At 34.5% G+C, this 21,390-nt stretch overlaps 1 protein-coding gene and 1 pseudogene across 2 annotated transcripts in view; one reads left to right on the forward strand and one right to left on the reverse strand.

The window, feature by feature from the left end:
• The window catches only part of ZSWIM6 (zinc finger SWIM-type containing 6), a 241,078-nt gene that overhangs the window by 199,577 nt on the left and 20,111 nt on the right, over window positions 1-21,390 (forward strand). For both annotated transcript variants that reach the window (XM_077117253.1, XM_077117254.1), the window contains exons 5-8: window positions 13,022-13,201; window positions 17,447-17,623; window positions 17,898-18,044; window positions 21,100-21,246. In XM_077117253.1, coding sequence (XP_076973368.1) covers window positions 13,022-13,201; window positions 17,447-17,623; window positions 17,898-18,044; window positions 21,100-21,246 — 651 coding nt within the window. The remainder of the gene's footprint in view (window positions 1-13,021; window positions 13,202-17,446; window positions 17,624-17,897; window positions 18,045-21,099; window positions 21,247-21,390) is intronic.
• Window positions 1,721-3,041, reverse strand: LOC143647359 (26S proteasome non-ATPase regulatory subunit 12 pseudogene; annotated as a pseudogene).

Consider the following 21,390-nt stretch of genomic DNA (forward strand, 5'->3'; position numbering starts at 1 on the left):
AGGATGTATTAGCTGTAAATTTAAGACTACCTCATAATTTTAGACAGAATATGCTATTTGTTTTATATTGCTGAAACAGAAGGAAGGAACGATGATTCTGTGAAAAACTAAAATCAGGTTAATCTTGGAATTCATATATGTGTAGCAGCCTATATGAATCCTAATTCACGGGAGTACTTTCTGACCACGGAGCTAGATAGAAGGCTAAGCACCAATCTTTGAAGAATATTGGTTGGGGGAAGGGGTTCATGGGCTGTGAACAATCCTACCTCTGTTCTTTAACAACAACGTATTTCTACCTCTCTCTGAACCTCAATTTCCTTATCTCTAAAGTGGGATTATTTTTTGTGAGGATAAAATGTGATATATATATATATGTAAAATAGTATAGAGTTAGTGTGAGGTAAATATTCAATAAATGGCAGCAGTTATTTTCAGATGGATAAGTATGGATGCCACTCACTTTTAGAAGTATGTTAAGAGAATTTAGAGGAGCAATCTTTGTAACCTAAAGACAAACATTTAAAAATTTTACATTTTTAAAAATTTTAAAAATTTTAAATGTAGACTCAAATTAGAAAAAAGCAAGTATAACCTGATATTTTTAGGATTTTTATTGAAGGGATTAAAAATTAGTATATAAACCATCCCTTAATATGTGTTGTGATACTTTTATACGGTTAAGTTTCATAATGGCTTTCTTTTCCTTGACTTACAGCTCTTCTCCTATGTTGAGTAGTTTATTTGGATTTGATTATTTTAACTAACAGCATTCTCATATCCATTGACACATACTTTAGTTTTCTACTTTATAATCTAGAAGATTTATAATCTTTCCTATTAGTTGTACAGATTATAGATGGTCATGGATTCTTTGCTACTCTTTTTGTTGAGACGTGTAGTTTATGCTCCCTCCATTTGAATCTTTTCAATTTTTATAAATGCTTGACCAACAAAATATGGTGAAAGAGATACTGTGTGGTTTCTGGGCTCCTGTCTCCTGAAAGGCTCCCATCTTAGAGCCCGAGGGTTCCGTGTTAGAAAGTCTGGCTGTCCTGAGGCTGCCATGCTATAAGAATTCCTGTTCCTTGCTTGTGTTGGGGCATTGAAGAAGTGGCAAGGAGAGAGAGAATTTCTGACCTAAAGAATTATGAAGTCTAGCAATATATTGTTGTATTAAGCCACTAAATTTTAGGATAGTTTTTTGCATGGTATTAGATAGCCAGACAGTGGTAATGAGTCTGATAATACTCTGTGCTTCCTTTAATAGTTATTCTAGAAATTCTAAATTTCCCCAGTGATATAGAATATAATGATATGTAAAAATTAAGTCCCATTATTCCAGTTCACCTTATCCATTGAATTGGACTAAATTGGATATTTGTCAAATTGGATCTATATTATAGGAAGTATTGGACATCTCTGTTATGACACTATATGTTTTTTACATGAATTCTTCCCCATCTTCAGATAGTGCAAATGCCAAATATCACCTGGTTTGACTTCTTTTTCCCCCCACCTCCCATCATAAGGGTACTATTACTTATATACCTCTCATCATAAGGGTACTATAGTCTTGAATTCCTCCTTCTGGAGACTATGGTACTTGGGCATTGAAACTAAAAAAGGCAGAGTAGATGGTAGACTAGAATTGTGGGTTTTTTTAAATCTACTTCCAATTTTAACTCTTCTAAAAGCATCAGGAACACTGGGGCTCTTATTATAGATGATGTATCATCTCCTCTTTGGCTATAAGGGTGTGTAGTTTTGTTAACTAGAGACATCAATTAGTTCAGTTTCTGAGACCAATCATTTAATAAATTCTTTAGATTATTGGGTCTCTGGAAGTTTATAATTCCTGCCAGCCTGTCTACTTCAGCAAAGATGGTCTTGTTAACTACTAGATTGGAGAGAAAAGCCTATTCATTAACAAATAGACCAAGAAGTTGTGCCATCCACTTCATTGTTATCCTTGTATAATACTTGGCCATTATTCTAATTTGTGTTCAAGAACTCTGTTCTTCAAGTTTTTCCACCTTTTTTCACTTTCCTTTGTATAACCACAAACATCATTTGCAGGACTCTAAGGAGAACCTTCTCTTAATAATTCCATTCCATAATCCTCAACAAGTGTGTATCAATATATCAACTCCCATCATGGTAAAAAACTTTAAAAGATCCTTGTCTTTAGGAATTTCTTCTAACTTCTTGTCACTGCTTATCTGGCGAGCCAAATCTGATGTTCATTGTCAAAAGGAGCCAAGATAACGTAGAGAACAACACTTTTCAGACCCTGTTTCTGCTTTCTACTTTCTGCCTGTATGCAGGGAGAATCAAATACTGCTCTGTAGTGCTTACAAGTAGACAAATAGGATCTCCCATGTTGATCCAGCTGAATCATTAAATTATAACATTTGGCCTTTAATTTGTCTGTATTTTCTTCCTGATGATTTGTGTATGAATGTAATCCTTCACAACTAGGCGGAGCATCATTTACTCCAAAATAAACTCCACTTGCTCTTTCTTTTCCATTGACCTGTAGGTTTCCACCTGTAACTCTTGTAAAATAAAGACTGCCTCTTTCACATCACCATTTTGTTCTTTTATAGTTGCTAATGTTTTCAGTCGAGCATGCCCAATTTCAACATAAATCTTTCCTTCTGTAACCATTCATAGAGTATCAATTAATTGATACTGGGAAGTCTGTGATTTCTTCATCTTAAGTACAGCACTGTTGAACCATTTCTGCAACAGCTTGATTTAACTGACTCTACCTTTTTAACAAAAGCATAATGTTTTCATTAAGTAAATTTCATTCTTTAGCCTCATGGCACAACTTCACTACTGCAACTAAGATACAGGATTTAGACACCATGTCAAAAGCAGGAAGGACCTGTTTCTCCGAAGAGATAGGGGTTTCAGTGTCTTCCTTCCTTGGCCAGCTTTTCACACTCAGGCAGGCACTGATCCGCAGTGGCATTATAGTCCACCTCTATCTTAACAATGCACCCATCGGCCTGCTCCAAGCTGCTGTCTGCCATGGTCCCTGCCTGAGCGTCCCTTGATGTCCCCGGTAGACTAGAAGTGTTTTAACAGTGATACTAGGTTGGGGAGCAGGAGAGAGGGAAGCTGAAAGAAGAGTAAGCACAGGCTTTAATACTGCATTCCTTTGCCCATCTTTTGGCACAGAATTATAATGGACAGAAAATATTGCATGACCCTGTTTGGTTGTGAGTGAGTTTAAGAAATGTCTTGTCATTATGTTACCAAGTAGTAAGGATGAAATTACCCAAAGCATCTGAAACATCTGAGCAGCTCTATGCTTGTGGGCCCACGGTGAAGCCACGGAAGGGCCTGAGAGGTTAGAGAAAGCAATGCCTGTGGAAAACTAGACATATTAAAAGCCTATCTTTGAAATGAGGTGAAAGAGGAGACTGACATGTTTCTAACTAAAACTCGGATCAGAGCAAGAGGAAAGTAATTGTACAATTACTCGTAATTACTAGCTTAAGAAGTGTTTAGTGTCACTGATATTTTGTTTATATAATGTGCTGTCTTAATTGTTTTATTTTATTAAATGTAAAAATATTTATAAGGATTTTAAGAGAATCACTTGCTATTTGAGCCCTGCAATCCTGTTTTAATTCTCGTCTCAGTTTTTCCACTATCAAAGTCTTTACAGGGGTTTGTAGGAATGCAACTTTTAAAGCTGTTTGAACTCGACAGTTTCCAAAACTGCCCAATGAGGTAGGTAGAAACCATTATCCCTGTTGTTCAAGTGAAGGAACTGCTATCATAGAGAGACAAAGTGGGCTTGCCCAAGGTCTCCTGGCTTGCTCTTTCCATATCACAACTTGATGAAAAATTTCTTCCCCTTAGAAATATAAAGTAATGGGTATGTGAAGTAGGGCAAAATGCAGGTGATGATTTGTACATCTAAATGCTTGATTGAGAAGACTGGTCTTTAGGGAGTATAGAATTAGTTCTCATTACCCACATTTGCCTGGGATTCTGGGTTCAAGTCCACGGGCACTCTGCTGTTGGTAGAAGGCAGATGTGAAGAAGAGGCTTTCATGGTGATTTGTGTTCTGCCTCAGTGAGACCCACTCTCCTTGATCTTCTCTGAGTTTTGGCTAGGCTTAGGTTGTAGACAGGTGTTAAGACCACTAAGTATTTTGGTACCATTTACCTTGTGTGAAGAATTTTTCTGTCTTCCTAGGAAATTTACCTTCCTAGTTGTGGTTTCCTTTGGCTCATGTTATGGTGCATCTTTTTGCTAAGCTCACGGAGTGTAGATCAGGTGGAGAGTGGAAAGTAAAAGCCTGCTAGGTGGTAAAAAAAAGCTAGACTAGAGCTGAAATGTGCCATGGATAATTCACAAACTAGATCTTGCACACATCAGTGATTAATTGCCTTTGTATGCTTTGAAACGAGTAAAGCAATTAAAAATATTGAATATGTTCTCATTGTTATTCATAGCAAGTCATTAAGCATCCTTTGAGAAAGATGGAGTAGTACCCATTAGGCATGAAGTCCTCTGCTAGGTGCTAGAAATGCTGAGTTCTCTGTTCTGTTTTTTGGCTGTGTCCTTAAAAGGGTTAATATTCCAGAAAGACAACAGAGTGAAGTGTTTAATTTAATTATCAAAGAGCTTCTTTATAAAGCTACAAATGTCTGAACTATGTTTGAGGGGAGGGAAATAAATGGCCAAAGTGGAACTCTGAATTAATAAAATTTGGAGAATGACTTAGTCAATTTGGTTAACTTGGTTGTTAAGGTTAATTAGAGCTTTTGTAGTGGTGACTGTTTTTGTATAAGACCGTATCTATTATACTCCAAACTGAAATCTAACATTGAGAACATCCTTTCAGGATGAAACCTCTCTTTAGGGAGGTGAGCAATAAAAGAATATTACAGGCAAATTAATAAAAGCTTGGCTTTTAAAATTTTTTCTACAAAATGGAAATTTCCTAATTAGGGAAGCGTAAGCATGAAAATTTAAGATGAGTTTTGTGGTTTTCTCTTTTCCTAAAGACATAGAAATCGTTGTTTAAAGTTGCCAAGAATGTTTAGGCTCTTGCTTTAAGGATCTTAACCTCTCTGAGTTTTCAATTTCTCATCTTTAAAATGGAAATATTAACTCTAACCTCTAAGGATTTTTGTAACTAGTTAATGGGAAAACTTAAAGCAGTAAATATAGTACCTATAGCATATAATAGGTATGCAATAAATGGTGATTAATAGTAATAACAATTATTTTCATTTTGAGGTTGTCCTTGGTGTTCATTTCCTCAAATAATTTTTTTTTTAAGTAGAATGATACTCTCTTGTCAGAATGATGTCACTTTCTCATAGACTTAGTTTTTCCCATGTGAATGGGAAACACACTGCTTTATATCTCCTGAGTTCATTATCAAGTCCTTCACATACACATTAATTAATCTTTCAGTATTATATATGTTGTCAATATTTTCTTTATTTCATCCTTAAGTTACTTCAAAAGAACCTAGTGCTTAGTATAAATTTGCCTATTATGTTTATTTTTAAAACCTATTATTGCTCTTAAGTCTTTAAACAGAAGAGATACAGTATGAAAACAATGGATTTGAGAAACCTGTATATCTTGATATATATATGTATATATCTTAAGATATGTAATTTTTACATTTGAAGTTGGCTCTCAGCTTTTATTGATTTGATGGTGCTTTCAAGTTGATCTTCAAAATAAGTTATAGTTGCTAACATAAGAATAGATTGAAATATAAGATTCTGAGTCATAAATATGGATACGTTGAAGGTGTACAAAGACATTTAAATAATATCATTTGTCTATTAATTTGCTTGGTTGCCCTTTTACATGGGAACCTTGTTAATACACTAACAATCTGGTATTGAAATTCCTAGTTATAGCAGTCTTTCAGAGCAACCTCTTGATTTTAGTTTTGCTGATAGCGTATTTATCTAAGATTAGCAGAAAAATAAGATAAAAACATTTTGCAAGAAAAATCATAAATTTCTTAGTTCTTAAGTATTCTATATTGAATATTATAATTTGATTTTTAAAAGATAATGTGTTTGTAAGCTTTTATAGTGGACACATTAAGTCTGGAGTGGTGATTATTATTTCTGGATTTCGAGAGGCTGTCCCATAGCATCCCAAAATTCCCTCATACTGTCCCTTTGTAGTCAATTCTACCATCCACCCTCAACCTATCCCCTGGCATTTGCTCATCTCTTCTCTTTCCCTTTGGTTTTGGCTTTTTCAGAATGTCATATAATTGAATCATAAAGTGAATCTGTATATGTGGCATTTTGAGTCCAACTTCTTTCACTTAGCATAATGCACTTGAGATATTGTGGATATATCTTGTTGTTGCTGAGTGGTGTTCCGTTGTATGGGTAGCCACAGTTAATCTATTCACTAGTTGAAGGAATTCAGGTTGTTTTCAGATTTTGGCCTTCATGAATAAGGCAGCCGTAAGCATTATTGTATGTGGTTTTGTGTGTACTTAAGCTTTCATTTTTCTGTGACAGATACCTAGAAGTGGAATTGCTAGATCATGTGGTAAAGATTTAACTTTATGAGAACATGCCAAATTATTTTCCAGAGTGGCTGTACCATTTTGCACTGTCGCTAGCAATTTTATGAGCTTTCTAGTTGCTCCACATCCTTGCCAACAGTTGGTATTTTCATTTTATTTTCCTAATTTTAGCCATTCTAGTAGGTGTGTAATGGTATCTCCTTTTTTGCATTTGCATTGTTTCATTTCTTCTTTGGTGAAGTGGCTCCAATTTTTTTGTCCATTTTTTATTTGAAAAGGTCAGTTTCTTAGTGAGTTTTGAGAGGGCTTTACGTGTTTGGGATACAAGTCCTTTGTCAGAGATGTGATTTGCAAGTATTTTCTCCTAGTCTGGCTTGTCTTGTTGTTCTCTTAATAGTGTCTTTTGGAGAGCAAAAGTTTTTAGTTTTGATGAAGTCCTTGCTTTTATATATCATACTTTTTTTTTTTTACATGGGCAGGCACCAGGAATCGAACCTGGGTCCTCGGGCATGGAAGGCAAGCACTCTTACCTGCTGAGCCACCGTGGCCCACCCTATATATCATGCTTTTTGATAGTGTATCTGCAATAGCTATGCCTAGCCCGAGATCACAAAGATTTTCTCCTATTTTTTTTTAGAATTTTTATGGTAGGTTTTGTCTTTGATCCTTTTGAGTTATTTTTTTTTAAGTTATGTCATAGGGATTGAAGATCATTTTTTTTCACTTGGATATATAATTGTTCCAGCATCATTTGTTGGAAAGACTATCTTTTCTCCATTGAATTGACTTTGAACCTTGAATTGAACGTATTTTTGATGTCTGTTTCTAAACTCTATTCTGTTCCATTGATCTATTTGCCTGTCCTTTCAGCATTACCACATTGTCTTGATTATTGTACTTTTATAGGAAGTCTTAAAATCAGATTGTGTGAGTCTTCCAACTTTGTTGCTCCTTCTTTAAAATTGTTTGGACTATTCAAGTTCCTTTACCTTTCCATATAAATCTTAGAATCAACCTTTATATATATATATATAAACATGCTAAGGTTTTGAGTGGGGTTTTGTTGAATCAATAGATCAATTTGGAGAGGTTTGATATCTTAAGAATATTGAGTTTTCTGATCCATGAACATGGTAACTTTCCACTTTTTTGACTCATCTTTGATTTCTTTCATTACTTTTTTTGTAGTTTTTAGCATAGTAATCCTGCATATGTTTTTAGTATTTCATGGTTTTTTATTACTACTACAAATTGTACTGTTTTTTTTTAAATTGACTTCCAATTGTTCATTTTTAGCATGTAGATATACAATCTTTTTTTTTTTTTGCATTAACTAGTATCATGTGACCTTGCTAAAAACTTAACAGCTCTGAAAGCTTATTTGTGAATAGAGGCTATTTTACTTTTTGCTTTGCCTTTGGCCTTCATTTCTTTCTTTATTGCTCTGGCTACAACATCTAGTGTGAAACTGAATAGAAGTAGTTCAAGCAGAAACCTTTGTTGTGTTACCAATCTTAGGGGAAAACATTTAGCTTTTTAGTATTAACTGTGGTTTTTTTTCATAGATGCCCTTCATCAGATTACATTTGGTTTACTAAGAGTTTTTTCCTATCATGAGAAATGTTGAACTTTGTCAAATGCTTTTTCTGCATCTTTTAAGATAACTATATTGCTTTTCTTCTTAAGTCTGTTAATATGATGTATTATGCTGCCTGATTTTCAAATGTTGATCCAGTCTTACATTTCTGGGATAAATACCACTTGGTTATAGTGTATTTTCCTTTTCATGTATTGCCTGATTAGATTTCTTAATGTTTTGTTGAGGATTTTTACTTCTATGATCAGTAAGGATATTGAGCTGTAGTTTGTCTGTGTGGTGGTTTTAATATCAGGGTAGTTTTGGCCTCATAAAAATAAGTTGGAAAGTGTTCTCTTTGCTTTTGTTTCTGGAAGCATATTCTGTAGAATTGGTATTATTTCTTTCTTAAATGTTTGATGGAATTTTCCAGGGAAGCTGTATGGAACCTGCTTTGTTGCCAGATTTTTACCAGAAATTATAATTGCTTTAATAGATTTGTGACTATTCAGGTTATTCTTCTTGAGTAAGCTGTAGTAGGTTGTGACTTTCTAGGAATATGTCCATTTCTTGTAAGTTCTAAAATTTATGGGTATAAAGTTGTTTTAGGATTCCCTTATTAACCTTTTTAATGCCTCTAAGATCTGCGATGTCATGCTTTCTTTTATTTCTGATACAGGTAATTTGTCTCTTCTCCCCCTTTTTTCAATCATTCTGGCTATAGCTTTATTGATTTTACTGATGTTTTTAAAGAACCAGCTTTTGGTTTCATTTTCTTTTCTCTTCTTTTCTCCCTCCCTCCCTTCCTTCATTTCCTCTCATTGATTTCTGATCTCTGTTATGTCCTTCCTTCTGCTTGCTTGACTTTAGTTTTCCATTCTTTTCCTAGTTTCTAAGATGGTTAGTTAGGTTATTACTTTGAATCCTTTCATTTTCTATATAAGCATTTAAGGCTATACATTTCTTTATCAGCATCCCACTAGATTTTATTTACTTTATGTTCATTTTCATTCAGTAAAAATGTTTTCTCATTTGCCTGGAGACTTCTTAAGTTTCTGATTTGCCTTCTGTTTCACACAGGAGTCATTTAGAAATGTTACTTTATTTCCAGATATTTGGAGATTTTCCAAATATCTTCCTGATATTGATATCTGGATTAATTTTATGTCAGAGGATGTATGTCCAGAATATGAACATCTTGGTGAATGTTCTTTGTGCACTATAAAATAGTGGGTATTTTGCTGATGTTTGTTGGAATATTCTGCAAATTCAATTAGAATAAATTGGTTATAGTGTTGTTCTGGTATCATTTATCCTTGCTAATTTTCTGTCTACCTGGTCTCTCAGTTACTAAGAGAGCAGTGTTAAAGTCTCCAAATATAATTTTGGATTGGTCTGTTTCTCCTTTCAGTTCTGTCAGTTTTTGCTGCATTTATTTTGAAGTCCTCTCATTAGCTGCATACTCATTTAGGATTATAGTATCTTCTTGGAAAATTGATCCTTTAATCATTATATAATGTCCCTTTATATCCCTGGTAATATTCCTTGTTCTGAAGTTTGCTTTGTCTGGTTTTAGGGTAGTCATTCCGGCTTCATTTTGATAGTGTTTACATGGTACCTTTTTCCCATCCTTTTACATTTAGCATTCATTATTATGTTTAAAGTGGATTTCTTATACAGCACAGTGGTGGGTTTTGTTTTTTAATCTGATTTGACCATTGCTTTTAATTGGTATGTTTAGACCATTTACATTTAATATAATTATTAATATGGTTTGAATATAGGTCTATCATTTTATCATTTGTTTTGTGTTCCCTGTTTTCTGCCTTCTTTTATATTTTTGAATATTTTTAGTATTTCATTTTTTAATTTATCGATTATTTATTTGTATATTATTTTTTAGTAGTTTTAATAAACATACATAACCTTTTATAGTCTACTTCTGGTTAATATTTTGCCACAAAGTGGAATATAGGACCCTTTACTCTTATATATTGTCATGTGCATACATCTACATACATTTAAAACTGTGAGACATTGTTAACAGTTTTTGCTTTAACAATTGTACATGTTTTAAAGAACTTAGGAGGACAAAATAGCCTATTATATGTACTCAGATATTTGTCATTTTTATTGCTCTTCCTTTATTACTGAAGCTCCAAATTTCTTTCTGAAATATTTTTTTCAGCTCTTTATTAACATTTCTTCTTCTTCTTCTTTTTTATCAGCATTTCTTCTTGAGTAGTACTTTTGGCAAAAAATTTTATTAGTTTTCCTTGATCTGAGAATGTTTTCATTCCACCAACATCCTTAAATGTTAATGACACTATTTAGAATTCTGGGTTAGCACTTTAACACTTTAAAGCTATTGTTCCAATGTTTTCTGTCCTCTATGATTTCTGATAAAAAATCTGTAAGTCATTTGAATCCTTCTTCTATATGTGTTGCTTTGTTTTCCTCTGACTGCTTTCAGGATTTTTTTCTTTGTCTTTGGTTTACGACAGTGTAATTATGATGTGTTTGGGGATGGTTGTCTTTGAGTTTTCTCTTTGGGGTTGGCTGGCTTCTTATATCTGTGAATTCATGTCTTTTTCCAAATTCTAGAAGATTTCACTTACTGTTTCTTCAAGATTTTGCTGTACCTATCTCTTTCTCATCTTCTGTGACTTCAGTGACACAAAATTTAGACTTTTGATATTTTCCTTCTTGTCTGTGTTCTTACTGTTTTTCTCTCTTTTTCAGAAGTGATAATTTCCCTTCATCCATTTTTAAGTTCGCTGACTCTCCCCCCCCCCCCCCGCCGCTTTCATCTCCATTCTACTATTGATCTTATGCAGGGATTTTTTAAATTGGTTATTGTAATTTCAATTTTAAAATTTCCATTTAGTCTTTTTTTATATAGTTTGCATTTTGCTCTGAGAATTTCTCTTTTCGTTCTTTCGGTAGTGTTTCCATTCATCTCATGGAGCATAGGTAGTTGCTACAAAGTCTGATAATTCCAACATCTGGTTCATCTTGGTTACATGTGTTGATTGGTCACATTTTTTGTTTCTTTTTATGCCAAGTAATTTTGGATCCCAGATATTTTGAATATTGTGTTGTGAAAGTTTAGGTCCTATTAAAATATTCTCTGGAGAATTTTTTTTTAAAGCAAGCTATCAACCAGAATAGAGGTTCAGACCATAAGTTAGTTCTGTTTCACCTTCTTTGGGTGATGGTTCCAGTGTCTGTTCAGTTTTCAGATCCTTGGCTAGGCTGCCTTGGGTCTGTCTTATGCATGTGAGGTATGCCCAGGACTTGTGCCCCCATCTGCACAGAGAATCCGGGGATCCCCTTTCTAGTTTTTTCCTCTTTAAGATTCTCTCCACATTCCCTGGCTCATAGGAGAGGTCTTTTTTCCCAGTCCTCTTAACAGCTAAATGAAATTTCTTTCAGGGTTTTTGCTCTGTGTGTCTTCTGTGAAGTTCCCTAAATGAGGCTAATCTCATGTCAGAGCCAGGAGAGAAAACAGGAAGAAGAAAATAATTAGAAACTCTACCCCATATGAGTTATTTCTTTAGGTTTTGTTTGCTATCCTTGCACTGCTTCCTATTTTCATTTGTCATATTCCTTGGGTTATTGGTTTTCATATTTTGTCCAGAGTGTGTAGTTGTAAACATTGGGGGAGATAGGCTGTAGTGGGCTTACTCCATCTTGACTAACTGCATATTGTTTTTAATTGGACTTTAAAATATAGAAATGTAGATTGTAAATATACATTGCTTATATAGGCTTTTGTCTATTTTAATTTTCTGTTAGTAAAAGTTCTTTGGTATTTAGTATACCAGAATCTCCAATTGAAGAATTTTGTCCATTTTAAATGTATAAAAATGTAAAGCATTTCCTTTGGACAAATTAAAACGTAAATTATGATCATACCTACCTTTGTTATTCAGATGGGTAGCACAGTTGATTAAAACATTCCCCCCCCCACACACACACACTTTTTCAAAGAAAAGTATTGTGAATGGCTTTGGAAGTACTGGTATATGTTATCTTGTTTTGAAATTAATACAATAAAACTTGAACTTTTAAATTTATGAGATATTTGCCTGAATTAGCTACCTCTTTGAAGAATATATAAGGGAATAATAAGTAAATTTACCAATTTTCTTAATTATGCAAATTATGAGTTATGCTTTCCTTCTAAATTCATTATTGCTTTTCCTTTAAAACTGATAGGATTTTGATGAATGTTTAGTGATTTTATTCATACAGATTGGTAATTTGGTGATTTTATTCATATAAAGACATAAATTTGTTTTCATTTGTATGGCTACTGGTGGCTAGTTAAATCTCTTTGGGAAGTATGTTTAAGTGATTTTTAGTTTTAACAATCTCTATTCTGTCCTTTTTTGCCCAAAACTTTTCACATGCCATTGGTATATACATATTAATACTAATAAATATAATGAAGTTTGGAATTCTTGTAAGGAGACTGGGAAGTTGTTTCAGATGCATTCATGGGGCACCTTTATGATTTTAAATAGGTATTCTTAGAAAGTAAGTTTAATTTTTATGAAGAACACTTTTTGGGGTGGTTTGTTGACTATCCATGTATAAAATCTGTTTGAAAATTAAAGTAGCAGATTGAGTCTTAGAATTGTTTACTTTATTAATTTCTTTTTTTTTTTTTGTCTAAAATGTAATACAGGTAGGAAGGTGATTACAATTAAGATGAAAGATATTCAAATGTTAAGTATAACAGCTTTTGGGACTTTGGTGCAAACCCAGGAATTGAGTTATAAAAATGGCAGATCTTTGTCCATTTTGAAGTGAGTTTAATATGTATCATTAGCTATCAGTACTGGACATTTTTATGATTTTTTAAAATTTGTTTCCCTCTTCTCCTTTAATAAATTAGGTGCTCTTTGGATGTGTATCGTTTTAAATCCCCACTGCAAGTTGGAGCAGAAGGCCAGTTGGCTAAAACAACTAAAGAAATGGAACAGTGTTGATGTCTGTCCTTGGGAAGATGGAAATCATGGCAATGAGTTGCCCAACTTAACCAATGCTCTGCCTCAGGGCGCAAATGCCAACCAAGGTGAGCCCATAGTATTCTCACTTTGTACGTACTTGTGTGTATCTGTTTATAATAGTATCTGATCATATATATGGGAAAATGATTGTACCCTCTTAATAAAATTCAAGGATTTGTTATATTTTGACTGTGTGTATGTGTGTAAATTTTATCTGAGACCTTTGTATGTTTTCTTCAAGATATTCTCAGACTAAGGATAACATCTAGTTCTTATATATTTTATTTAGAATATGTTAAAATTGTGTTTTAATTGATACAGTTTGAATATTGTCTTTAATTTAAAAGAGTCATGGAGTAGGGGGATATACATTATTTTGTAAAACAATATTGAGACTTGAGGGATTGTTTTTTTTTTTCTATGTTGGTCCATTTCATATTTTGACTACTATGTAATTTGATAAAGTTAATCATTAAAATTTCTTATTTTCAGAAAGTAGCAAGTAAAAAATTTATAACCAGCCTGAAGAGTGTGGGATGCTTTTAGCATTTGGGCTAGGAAAATGCTTTACTCTGAAGGACTGTCTAGCATATTTGCCCCTCCCCACCCATATATTATTAATGCCCTCCAGTCTTTGAGACAACCAAGAAATGTCCTTAGACATTTCCAAATATCCTTTTAAGAATCTCTGTCTCTCAGAATTTCTATCCTATTTTTTCACCTTTTCCCTTTCTATTGGATCCATCAATCAGCTCAAGTCCTCCCATCTTTAATAAAAATCCTTCTCTGGCTCCATTTCTCCCTCCAGCCACTGCAGACTTTTCTCTTTCTTTCAGAACCAAAATCTTCACAGAGTAGTTAACTCTTGTGAATACAAATCTTACGAACCTGTCACAAATTCTTGTGTAATTTTATACCTTTAGGGAGGAGAAAACTTGAAAGATTTTGGAGTTATGATTTTAAAGTTAAGATAGATGCAAGGTAGGAATTAAGTGACATCAGAAGCATCCAGAATCAAGAACATGGGGTTGGTGTTACTAGAAAAAGCAGGACAATGTGTTGAGTTTGAATATGATAATAGGATGGTTTTGGGTCTCCACCAAGAAAGTAAATGAATTGTATTATTCCATAGGGACTTGTGCAATCAAAAAAGTGATTTTAGGACTTTGGAGAGATTCTTGTCTAGAAATATTTGCCTTGGAAATTCACTGTTTGAAATCTGTCGTCTCTTTATTGCCCATGATAATCTTATTAATAATGTCAGTGAAAATTAATGTTTCACCATAAACCAAAATTTTTTCCAGGCATTCAAAATTTTCAAGTGTAGTTGTACATTTATTCTCTTCCATTGCTAGGGAAGGATATGCCTAAATCTACATAGGCAAAGTCTTTAAATCCCTTCTGTTTCACTTTCTGCCTGCTCTTTGGGACTGCCACCTTAATGTTTTTCACTTTTCTTTTTCCTTTCCCTTTATTATGTTCCCTTTGGTTAAACATGAATATCTCAAAGGCCTTAAAAGCTGTTTAAAAAGTAGTCCAACCTCCACACCAGACAGCCCATTTCACTTACGGTTTGCACCTAGGTTTGCACCTAGGACCTAGTTTCTGAGGGCAGTATTTGTAGCTGTTTGGCTTTTAGCAGGAACCCTCCCACATCTTGCAGAGGCACTGTCAGAAGAGACATCCCTCCAAGTCTCAGCTCTAGAGTTGAGCTGCTTGCTAGGGGAGAGCGTGTGGTGGCCAGCAGAGGCCAGCAGCCATGCCATTGCACTTTGCTGTCTACCATGGTACAGACTGTGGGCAGAATTCATGTGTTTGCATATTGCCTCTGCTGAGATAATTTGTAAGAATTAACAACAGCGATGCTAGAATTCACATCCTTTGAAAGAATAGTTTTGTTTTTTTTTTATTATATTGGACTGATAGCCAATTTTATTGGTTTTAATTTTTTTGGTAAAAAAGCTTAGAATTGCCCCTTTTTACTTTTCTGAATTTCCAAAATATGCTTTAATCAGCACACATTAACATTACATATACTTCATTTAAACAGTTTTACATATTTGTGTATTGATCATTTTAGAACTTTGGTGAAGATAATCTAGCTCTCTTTTCCCTTATTGCAAAAACCAAATACGTGTAGAAATCTGAGATAAAAACTGACCATGAATTTCAACACCTAATCAAATGCTTTCATTTGTACCTCATATTTTTTAGTCATTGTCTATGTACATAATCAGTTTTTTATTTATTCCCATATTACCATTAAGATTTATATCCTATTTCATGAATATTTAACCTATTTTGTTCCAATTTTTTTTTTATTTTTTTAGGATTTGAAACCTTTTTTTTTTTTAGAGCAGCTATACTGTTTGGTTTTATTGGCTTCTTGGAGTTAACCAATGTTAACAGCCTGGGGTGTGTATCATACTGTAACTTTTTCTGTGTTCATACAACCATATACAGACATGCGAACAGTTAAATTTTTTTTTTTCTTAATAGACTCATACTATATGGCTTGCTTTTATTATTGGTATAACAGATGGGGAGTTAAATCAATTGGTAGAATTCTACCTTATTCTTTAAATGCATACGTAATAGTAAGGTGGAGTCTTCTTTTAGTTTTAAATTCCATTTCTATTGTTTGAGCTAAGCAAATAAATTAAATGAGAGAGCCATTGAAAAATACTTGTATTAGACTCAGGTTTTAGAACATTTACTATGTTAACTTTGAGAGTTCATGGAGCCAGTTTCTTCTGGTTATTTGGCTTATCATAAGTTTAGAGACCCTTAAATGTAGGGTCTGTCCCTCCCACTTGTAAGGTACATGTGTCTACTGCTAGTAAGGTGTCTGGATAGGTGCCATAACAGATACATCATTATTTTATGCCTCTCAAGTTATCTGTCATCCATGCATTTTTATGTCTGCCATTCAAATATAGGTATCTAAGTTGATCTAAGACTAAGCTTAAGCAATGTCTTTCTGTGTTAAAGGCCTGTCAAAAGCCTTTCAGAACAGCTGAAATATCTCCAAATCTGTGTTTTAATTCTTACTGCCCCTTCATGCTGAGTGACCTTGGCTAGTTTCTGTACTGCTCTTAATTTTCAGTTCCATCTGTAAAATCAGGAAGTTAGAATAGATAGTTTGTGTATTTCTTCTTCTGGATTCAGTTGCTCTTGATTTTTGTGGGTTCCCTTATGTCTGTGCTCAGCCAAAGCTCCAGAGACAGGAAGATGAAACCTTATCTCAGGAAGCTCCAAATTTTCTTTCATTTACTTAAGTCTCAGAACATTGAGGGGCTTTACATGAGCTAAGTAAAGTACACATAAATCAAGAGTTTTACCCTGATTTCCAGTTGAGCCTTTCTATGGTTTGCGCAACAGTTTAAGGTAAGACTGTTTGGGGACTTGAGGGGTAGAAAGTACTGTTGAAATTTGAACCATGATAACAGTAGGAACTGAATAATTCCAGGAGTTGGGGTAAGACTATCCTTTATTCCCCATACATTTCTTTTCTTCGTCAGGTCCTGAAACTTGAACCCTCTTCGGAGTGTATGCTTCTGCTCTTTTGTGATGCCCCGGCATACACTATGCTGGGGACATCACACCAGTCATGGAACCTGCACAAGAATCAGGAGGCAGCCTTTAGGGGCCAGGTAAGTGCACTGGTTTGTTTTGTAGCTATGTTGTGTGGCTTTGTGAAATGTTAAATTATATGCATTTATGCCCTTTGGGATATAGAGTGGCATTTAATCATTATATCCCAAGAAGCATAATAGTTTTAATTGTGCAAAACCGCACAATATAGTTAAAAAATACAACCAAAAGCACAATCCTAATGCATATCTTTAAAGGCCGACTGCATCTTCCTGAAAGGTTCCATGACTGGTGTCGCATCTCTTGCATAGTGTTTGTGAGAGCTGTTGATCCCATCAGGGGCAGCCTACCCCAGCACCTCAGAAGTGGGGAGCAGTGAGTTTGCACATGATTTTTGTGCCGAGTGCCTCCTTTGAGTGTATCTGGCATGGAAACTAGACTTGATGATTCTCTTTGCAGGTTGCCTTTAACCTTAGCTTTAATGGCTGCAGAGTGTTTGTGTTTGACAAAATAAGTGAGTGAATGGTGGCTCTCGGGCTAACTTGCCTTCTCCTAGTCTTAGGATGTGAGAGTATTTACCCTTCACCCTTCTGCTTAGGGGGTGCAGGACAATGTGTGTGGGTGTGTTCTTGAACATCTGGCCACAGAATGGTATGTCTGATTTATTCACATGTGAATAATAGCTGACATGGCTTTCTGAATTGTGGAAAAAACAGATTCATCGAACAGGCCACATCGGACAGTGTTCACCCGAGCCATCGAGGCATGCGATCTTCACTGGCAGGATAGCCACTTGCAGCACATTATCAGCAGTGACCTATACACCAACTACTGTTACCATGACGACACTGAAAACTCCCTCTTTGACTCCCGCGGGTGGCCCCTCTGGCATGGTAAGTGGCCAAACCGGAAAGGCATTTCCATGACTTACTTCTTTGTTTAGTTTCTATAGCATTATTGGAGTGGGAGAGAGTTGAGGGATTCAATGGGAGATGGATGAATGCTTGGCAATAGGAGCTTAGTTTTTTATTTAAATCCAAGTTCAGAAATGGATTCTTGTAGTTTTTTTAAACTAGTATCTTGGGGGAAGAACAACTTACTTTTGAATCCTGGTTTTAAGATAAATCTGATAGTGGCAACTTCCTCCCCCTTAACTTTCTGTTTTAGAACACGTTCCTACAGCCTGTGCAAGAGTGGATGCATTACGTTCTCATGGGTACCCGAGAGAAGCACTGAGACTAGCAATAGCGATTGTTAACACATTAAGACGACAGCAGCAGAAACAGTTGGAAGTGTTCCGAACTCAAAAAAAAGGTGAATGCGAAGGAGTTTATTTCCATTGCAATGGGATTTTTTGTGTTGACGTCACTAGGGTGTCATGTTCTTGGAGAGGTGGCTTTTAAAACTAAAGGCACTCATTTAAAGATATTTAATAGCTCCTCTGTGAGAAATTTTAGTCATTTTTTTCTGGTTGAATGTTATAGGAAATAGGATTTTTTCAAAACCCCATAGGTTAATTTTTCAAGGGGCATGATAGATAATAAATATTGTTAACTATTTAGTATGTCTGAGAGATGAATGATCTAAAATGCAAGCTAACCAAATATCTTATTCAGTGAAAGTGAATTTTAGTTCCAAAAGTAAGAACTTTGAGGCTAGACCATGTGTGTTTGAAGCCTAGCAACAGGTCCCAGCTGTGTGGCCTTAGGCAATTACTTAACCTCTCTGTGATTCACTCCTCATCTGTGGATTGAGGCTTTGTGTAGAACCTGCCTCTCAGAGTTGTTGAGAAGATTAAGCTGGTTAATTCCTGTAAAGCACTTAGAACAATGTCTGACAATGTGTAAGTACTCAAAAAAATTTCAGCTGTAATAATTTGTATATCAGTACTTGTTGAAATTTAAAGTGACTAGAACAGAACTGAATTTTTCAAGTTCTGTAATCACATTTGTTGAGCTCTCAACCAATAAGACACCTTTAATTTCTCTGTATCTCAGTTTACTAATTTTTAAAATTTTATATAAGCATTACTGGATGGTAGTAATTGCAAAGTGTTGTTACATGCATATAAGGACCTGATCAGAAAGAAATAATACATCCTTTTTCTGATTAATCCATATGTTTCCTTGCTCCTTCTCTCTATATAAATCCTTCTCATTTTTTTGCTTGTTTGGTAGGTTATTTTTTGTGTGTACTCTGGAATTTTGTTAAAAGAGATAGCTTTAGTAATGTTTTTTGGGGTTATGTTGTTTTGTTTTTCATCCATGGGAAATCATGCCTGTGTAGAGTATATTTTTAAATTATTGAAAGTTGTTGAAATAAGCTGGGGATTGGAGTGAATGTTCATTATACTTTTAATGCACCCTATATTGTGGATGCATTTCATTTATATGATGAAAGAAAATTCCAGTTAAAATTTGATCCAAAGAAAGAGGGCACTCAGATGGAAGTGAAATATAATAGCCCTCATAATTACTTTGTCCAGTTCTTCAAGTTCTTCATCTCATTATAGGATTACCAGATGTGTTTGCAAAATTTTGCTGAAATACCCCTTCCCTTACCCCACCTCCTCCATACACATACCTCTGGCCCAAAGGTATTTACTTCTGAAAAGTATAAAGAATTACATTCAGGCTCTGGAGAGTGAAGAACTTTTTATTTTGCAAAAAGAAAAGCTAGCTTATGATGATGATATGGCTTTTTTTTGTTGTTAAATCATGAGCTTTACTAATAAATGTGGGCTTTTAAAATGTTGTTGGTTACAATAACGTTATATCTAAGAAAGGCAAAGTATGAACTTGTTAATTTATTTAGATGAGTTAGAATACATGTTAAATTAGACTCTGATTGCCATTGAGGTAATTCTGTATCCTAGGTTTAGGCTATTCTTAGACCCATTTTTCTTTTATCCTGCAAGCAATGAAAACTTTTATTTCAGACTATTCCTAAGTATTACTAAGATTACATATCTGTACCTATATCTTTCCTTACTTTTTTTTTGTCTGTATTGAAACAAGAGACTTTTCAGTAGTTGTTAATGTCCGAAGTGCCACAAAGTTTCTTGATATGTTGCCAAGATTAGTTAATGAAATACATTGTACATTTTTAATACTATTTGGCAAGTTATGTCCGCTTCCTGATTCTGAAAAAAATCATACTCCTTTTAGAATTTATTTCTCCCATTTCTGTGTTATTCATTACATTTTGTAAAAGAGTAAGCATTTTGTAAAATGGTATCCCCAGTTTCCATCACTTGACAATAGATTTCACTTGTATAGACACTGCACTTCCCTTTTCCGCATCTCTCTTTTTTCACCGAATGCATATATATTTGATTGTTCCCAAGTGTACTACTCATGTTTCTTTTCATATTGGTTATGTATATGAAAGGTGATAGACCTTTCTGAGATATCTAGGACCTCAACATATATAATTTGAATACATAATACCAGATCATACATCATTTTTATGTACTCTGTCATTGATAGGTCAAAGCCAGTAGATTTTTGAAGGAATGTTGAATTCATTGAATAGCTATTTAGCTATTTATAAGCCAATTTATTTTCTTGTGTATTTTATATTGTGTATTGATTTTGTTATATTTCCTTTAAGAAGAAGCTGCAACTATAATTTTTTTAGTAAATACTTAGGTTTAAAATACTACTTTATTTGTAGCAATGGAATTTATCTTTAAAATTTTGCATCTTTTTCTCAAAATTAAAAGCTTGAATGTGTTAATATTCAATGAGGAAAATGAAAAGGTTATGTTTTATCCAAACTTCATGCTCTCTTCTACTGTCGTTCCCCTTTGTGGTAAAGGTCCTTTTTAAAACAGTTTACAGTCTGCAATAGGAAGGCTTTCATGAGGCAATAGGGGAGTAATTTAATGATACTCATACAAGAGTTCAGGTCTAATCTGGGTTATAGATGCCTTCTGGTTTAGATCTAGATAAATCTAGATAACCCACTGGTTCTGAGAGATATACTTTTAATATAGTTTTAAAGTTATACAGTTGATAATTCTAGGGGAATTTCTTCATCCTCCCTAACCATTCCTAGGAAGTAAGGGGTAGCTGCCCCTAGCTTTTCAGATGAAAATTTGAAATTCATTTTCCCTGAGCAGTGTTTTAATAGGGTGAGGAGTGCTGTTCACTCAGTACTACTTATATTGATTTACAGATGCACCTTTAGAAATCAAAACTGTTTGTAGATTGTAGACTTTGTATATACCTTTCTTTGAAAAAAGAAAAATGTCCAACTGAATGCAATATTTATCAGGATGCCACTATTAAATGATAAAGCCTTTCTTGCCCCCACTTCCCTTCTCTCCTCTCTTCTCCCCATTTCTCAATTCCCTTTTCTTGCACAGAGCTACCCCATAAAAGTATCACCTCAATAACCAATCTGGAGGGCTGGGTTGGACATCCCCTGGACCCCGTGGGCACTCTCTTCAGTAGCCTTATGGAAGCCTGCCGCATTGATGATGAAAGCTTCTCTGGGTTCTCAGATTTTACAGGTAAAGCCATTGACATTTTTCTCACCTGCTTTTCCTTTTCTAAACCCTGAATGGCATTAGTCACTGGTTTTGTTTTTTTTTTTCCACAGTTTGTTTTATGTATCCATAAAATTAACAATACCTATGGTTAACATGAGAGCAAGG

This window comes from Tamandua tetradactyla, chromosome 9 (assembly GCF_023851605.1).
Source record: "Tamandua tetradactyla isolate mTamTet1 chromosome 9, mTamTet1.pri, whole genome shotgun sequence".
Lineage (NCBI taxonomy): Eukaryota > Metazoa > Chordata > Mammalia > Pilosa > Myrmecophagidae > Tamandua > Tamandua tetradactyla.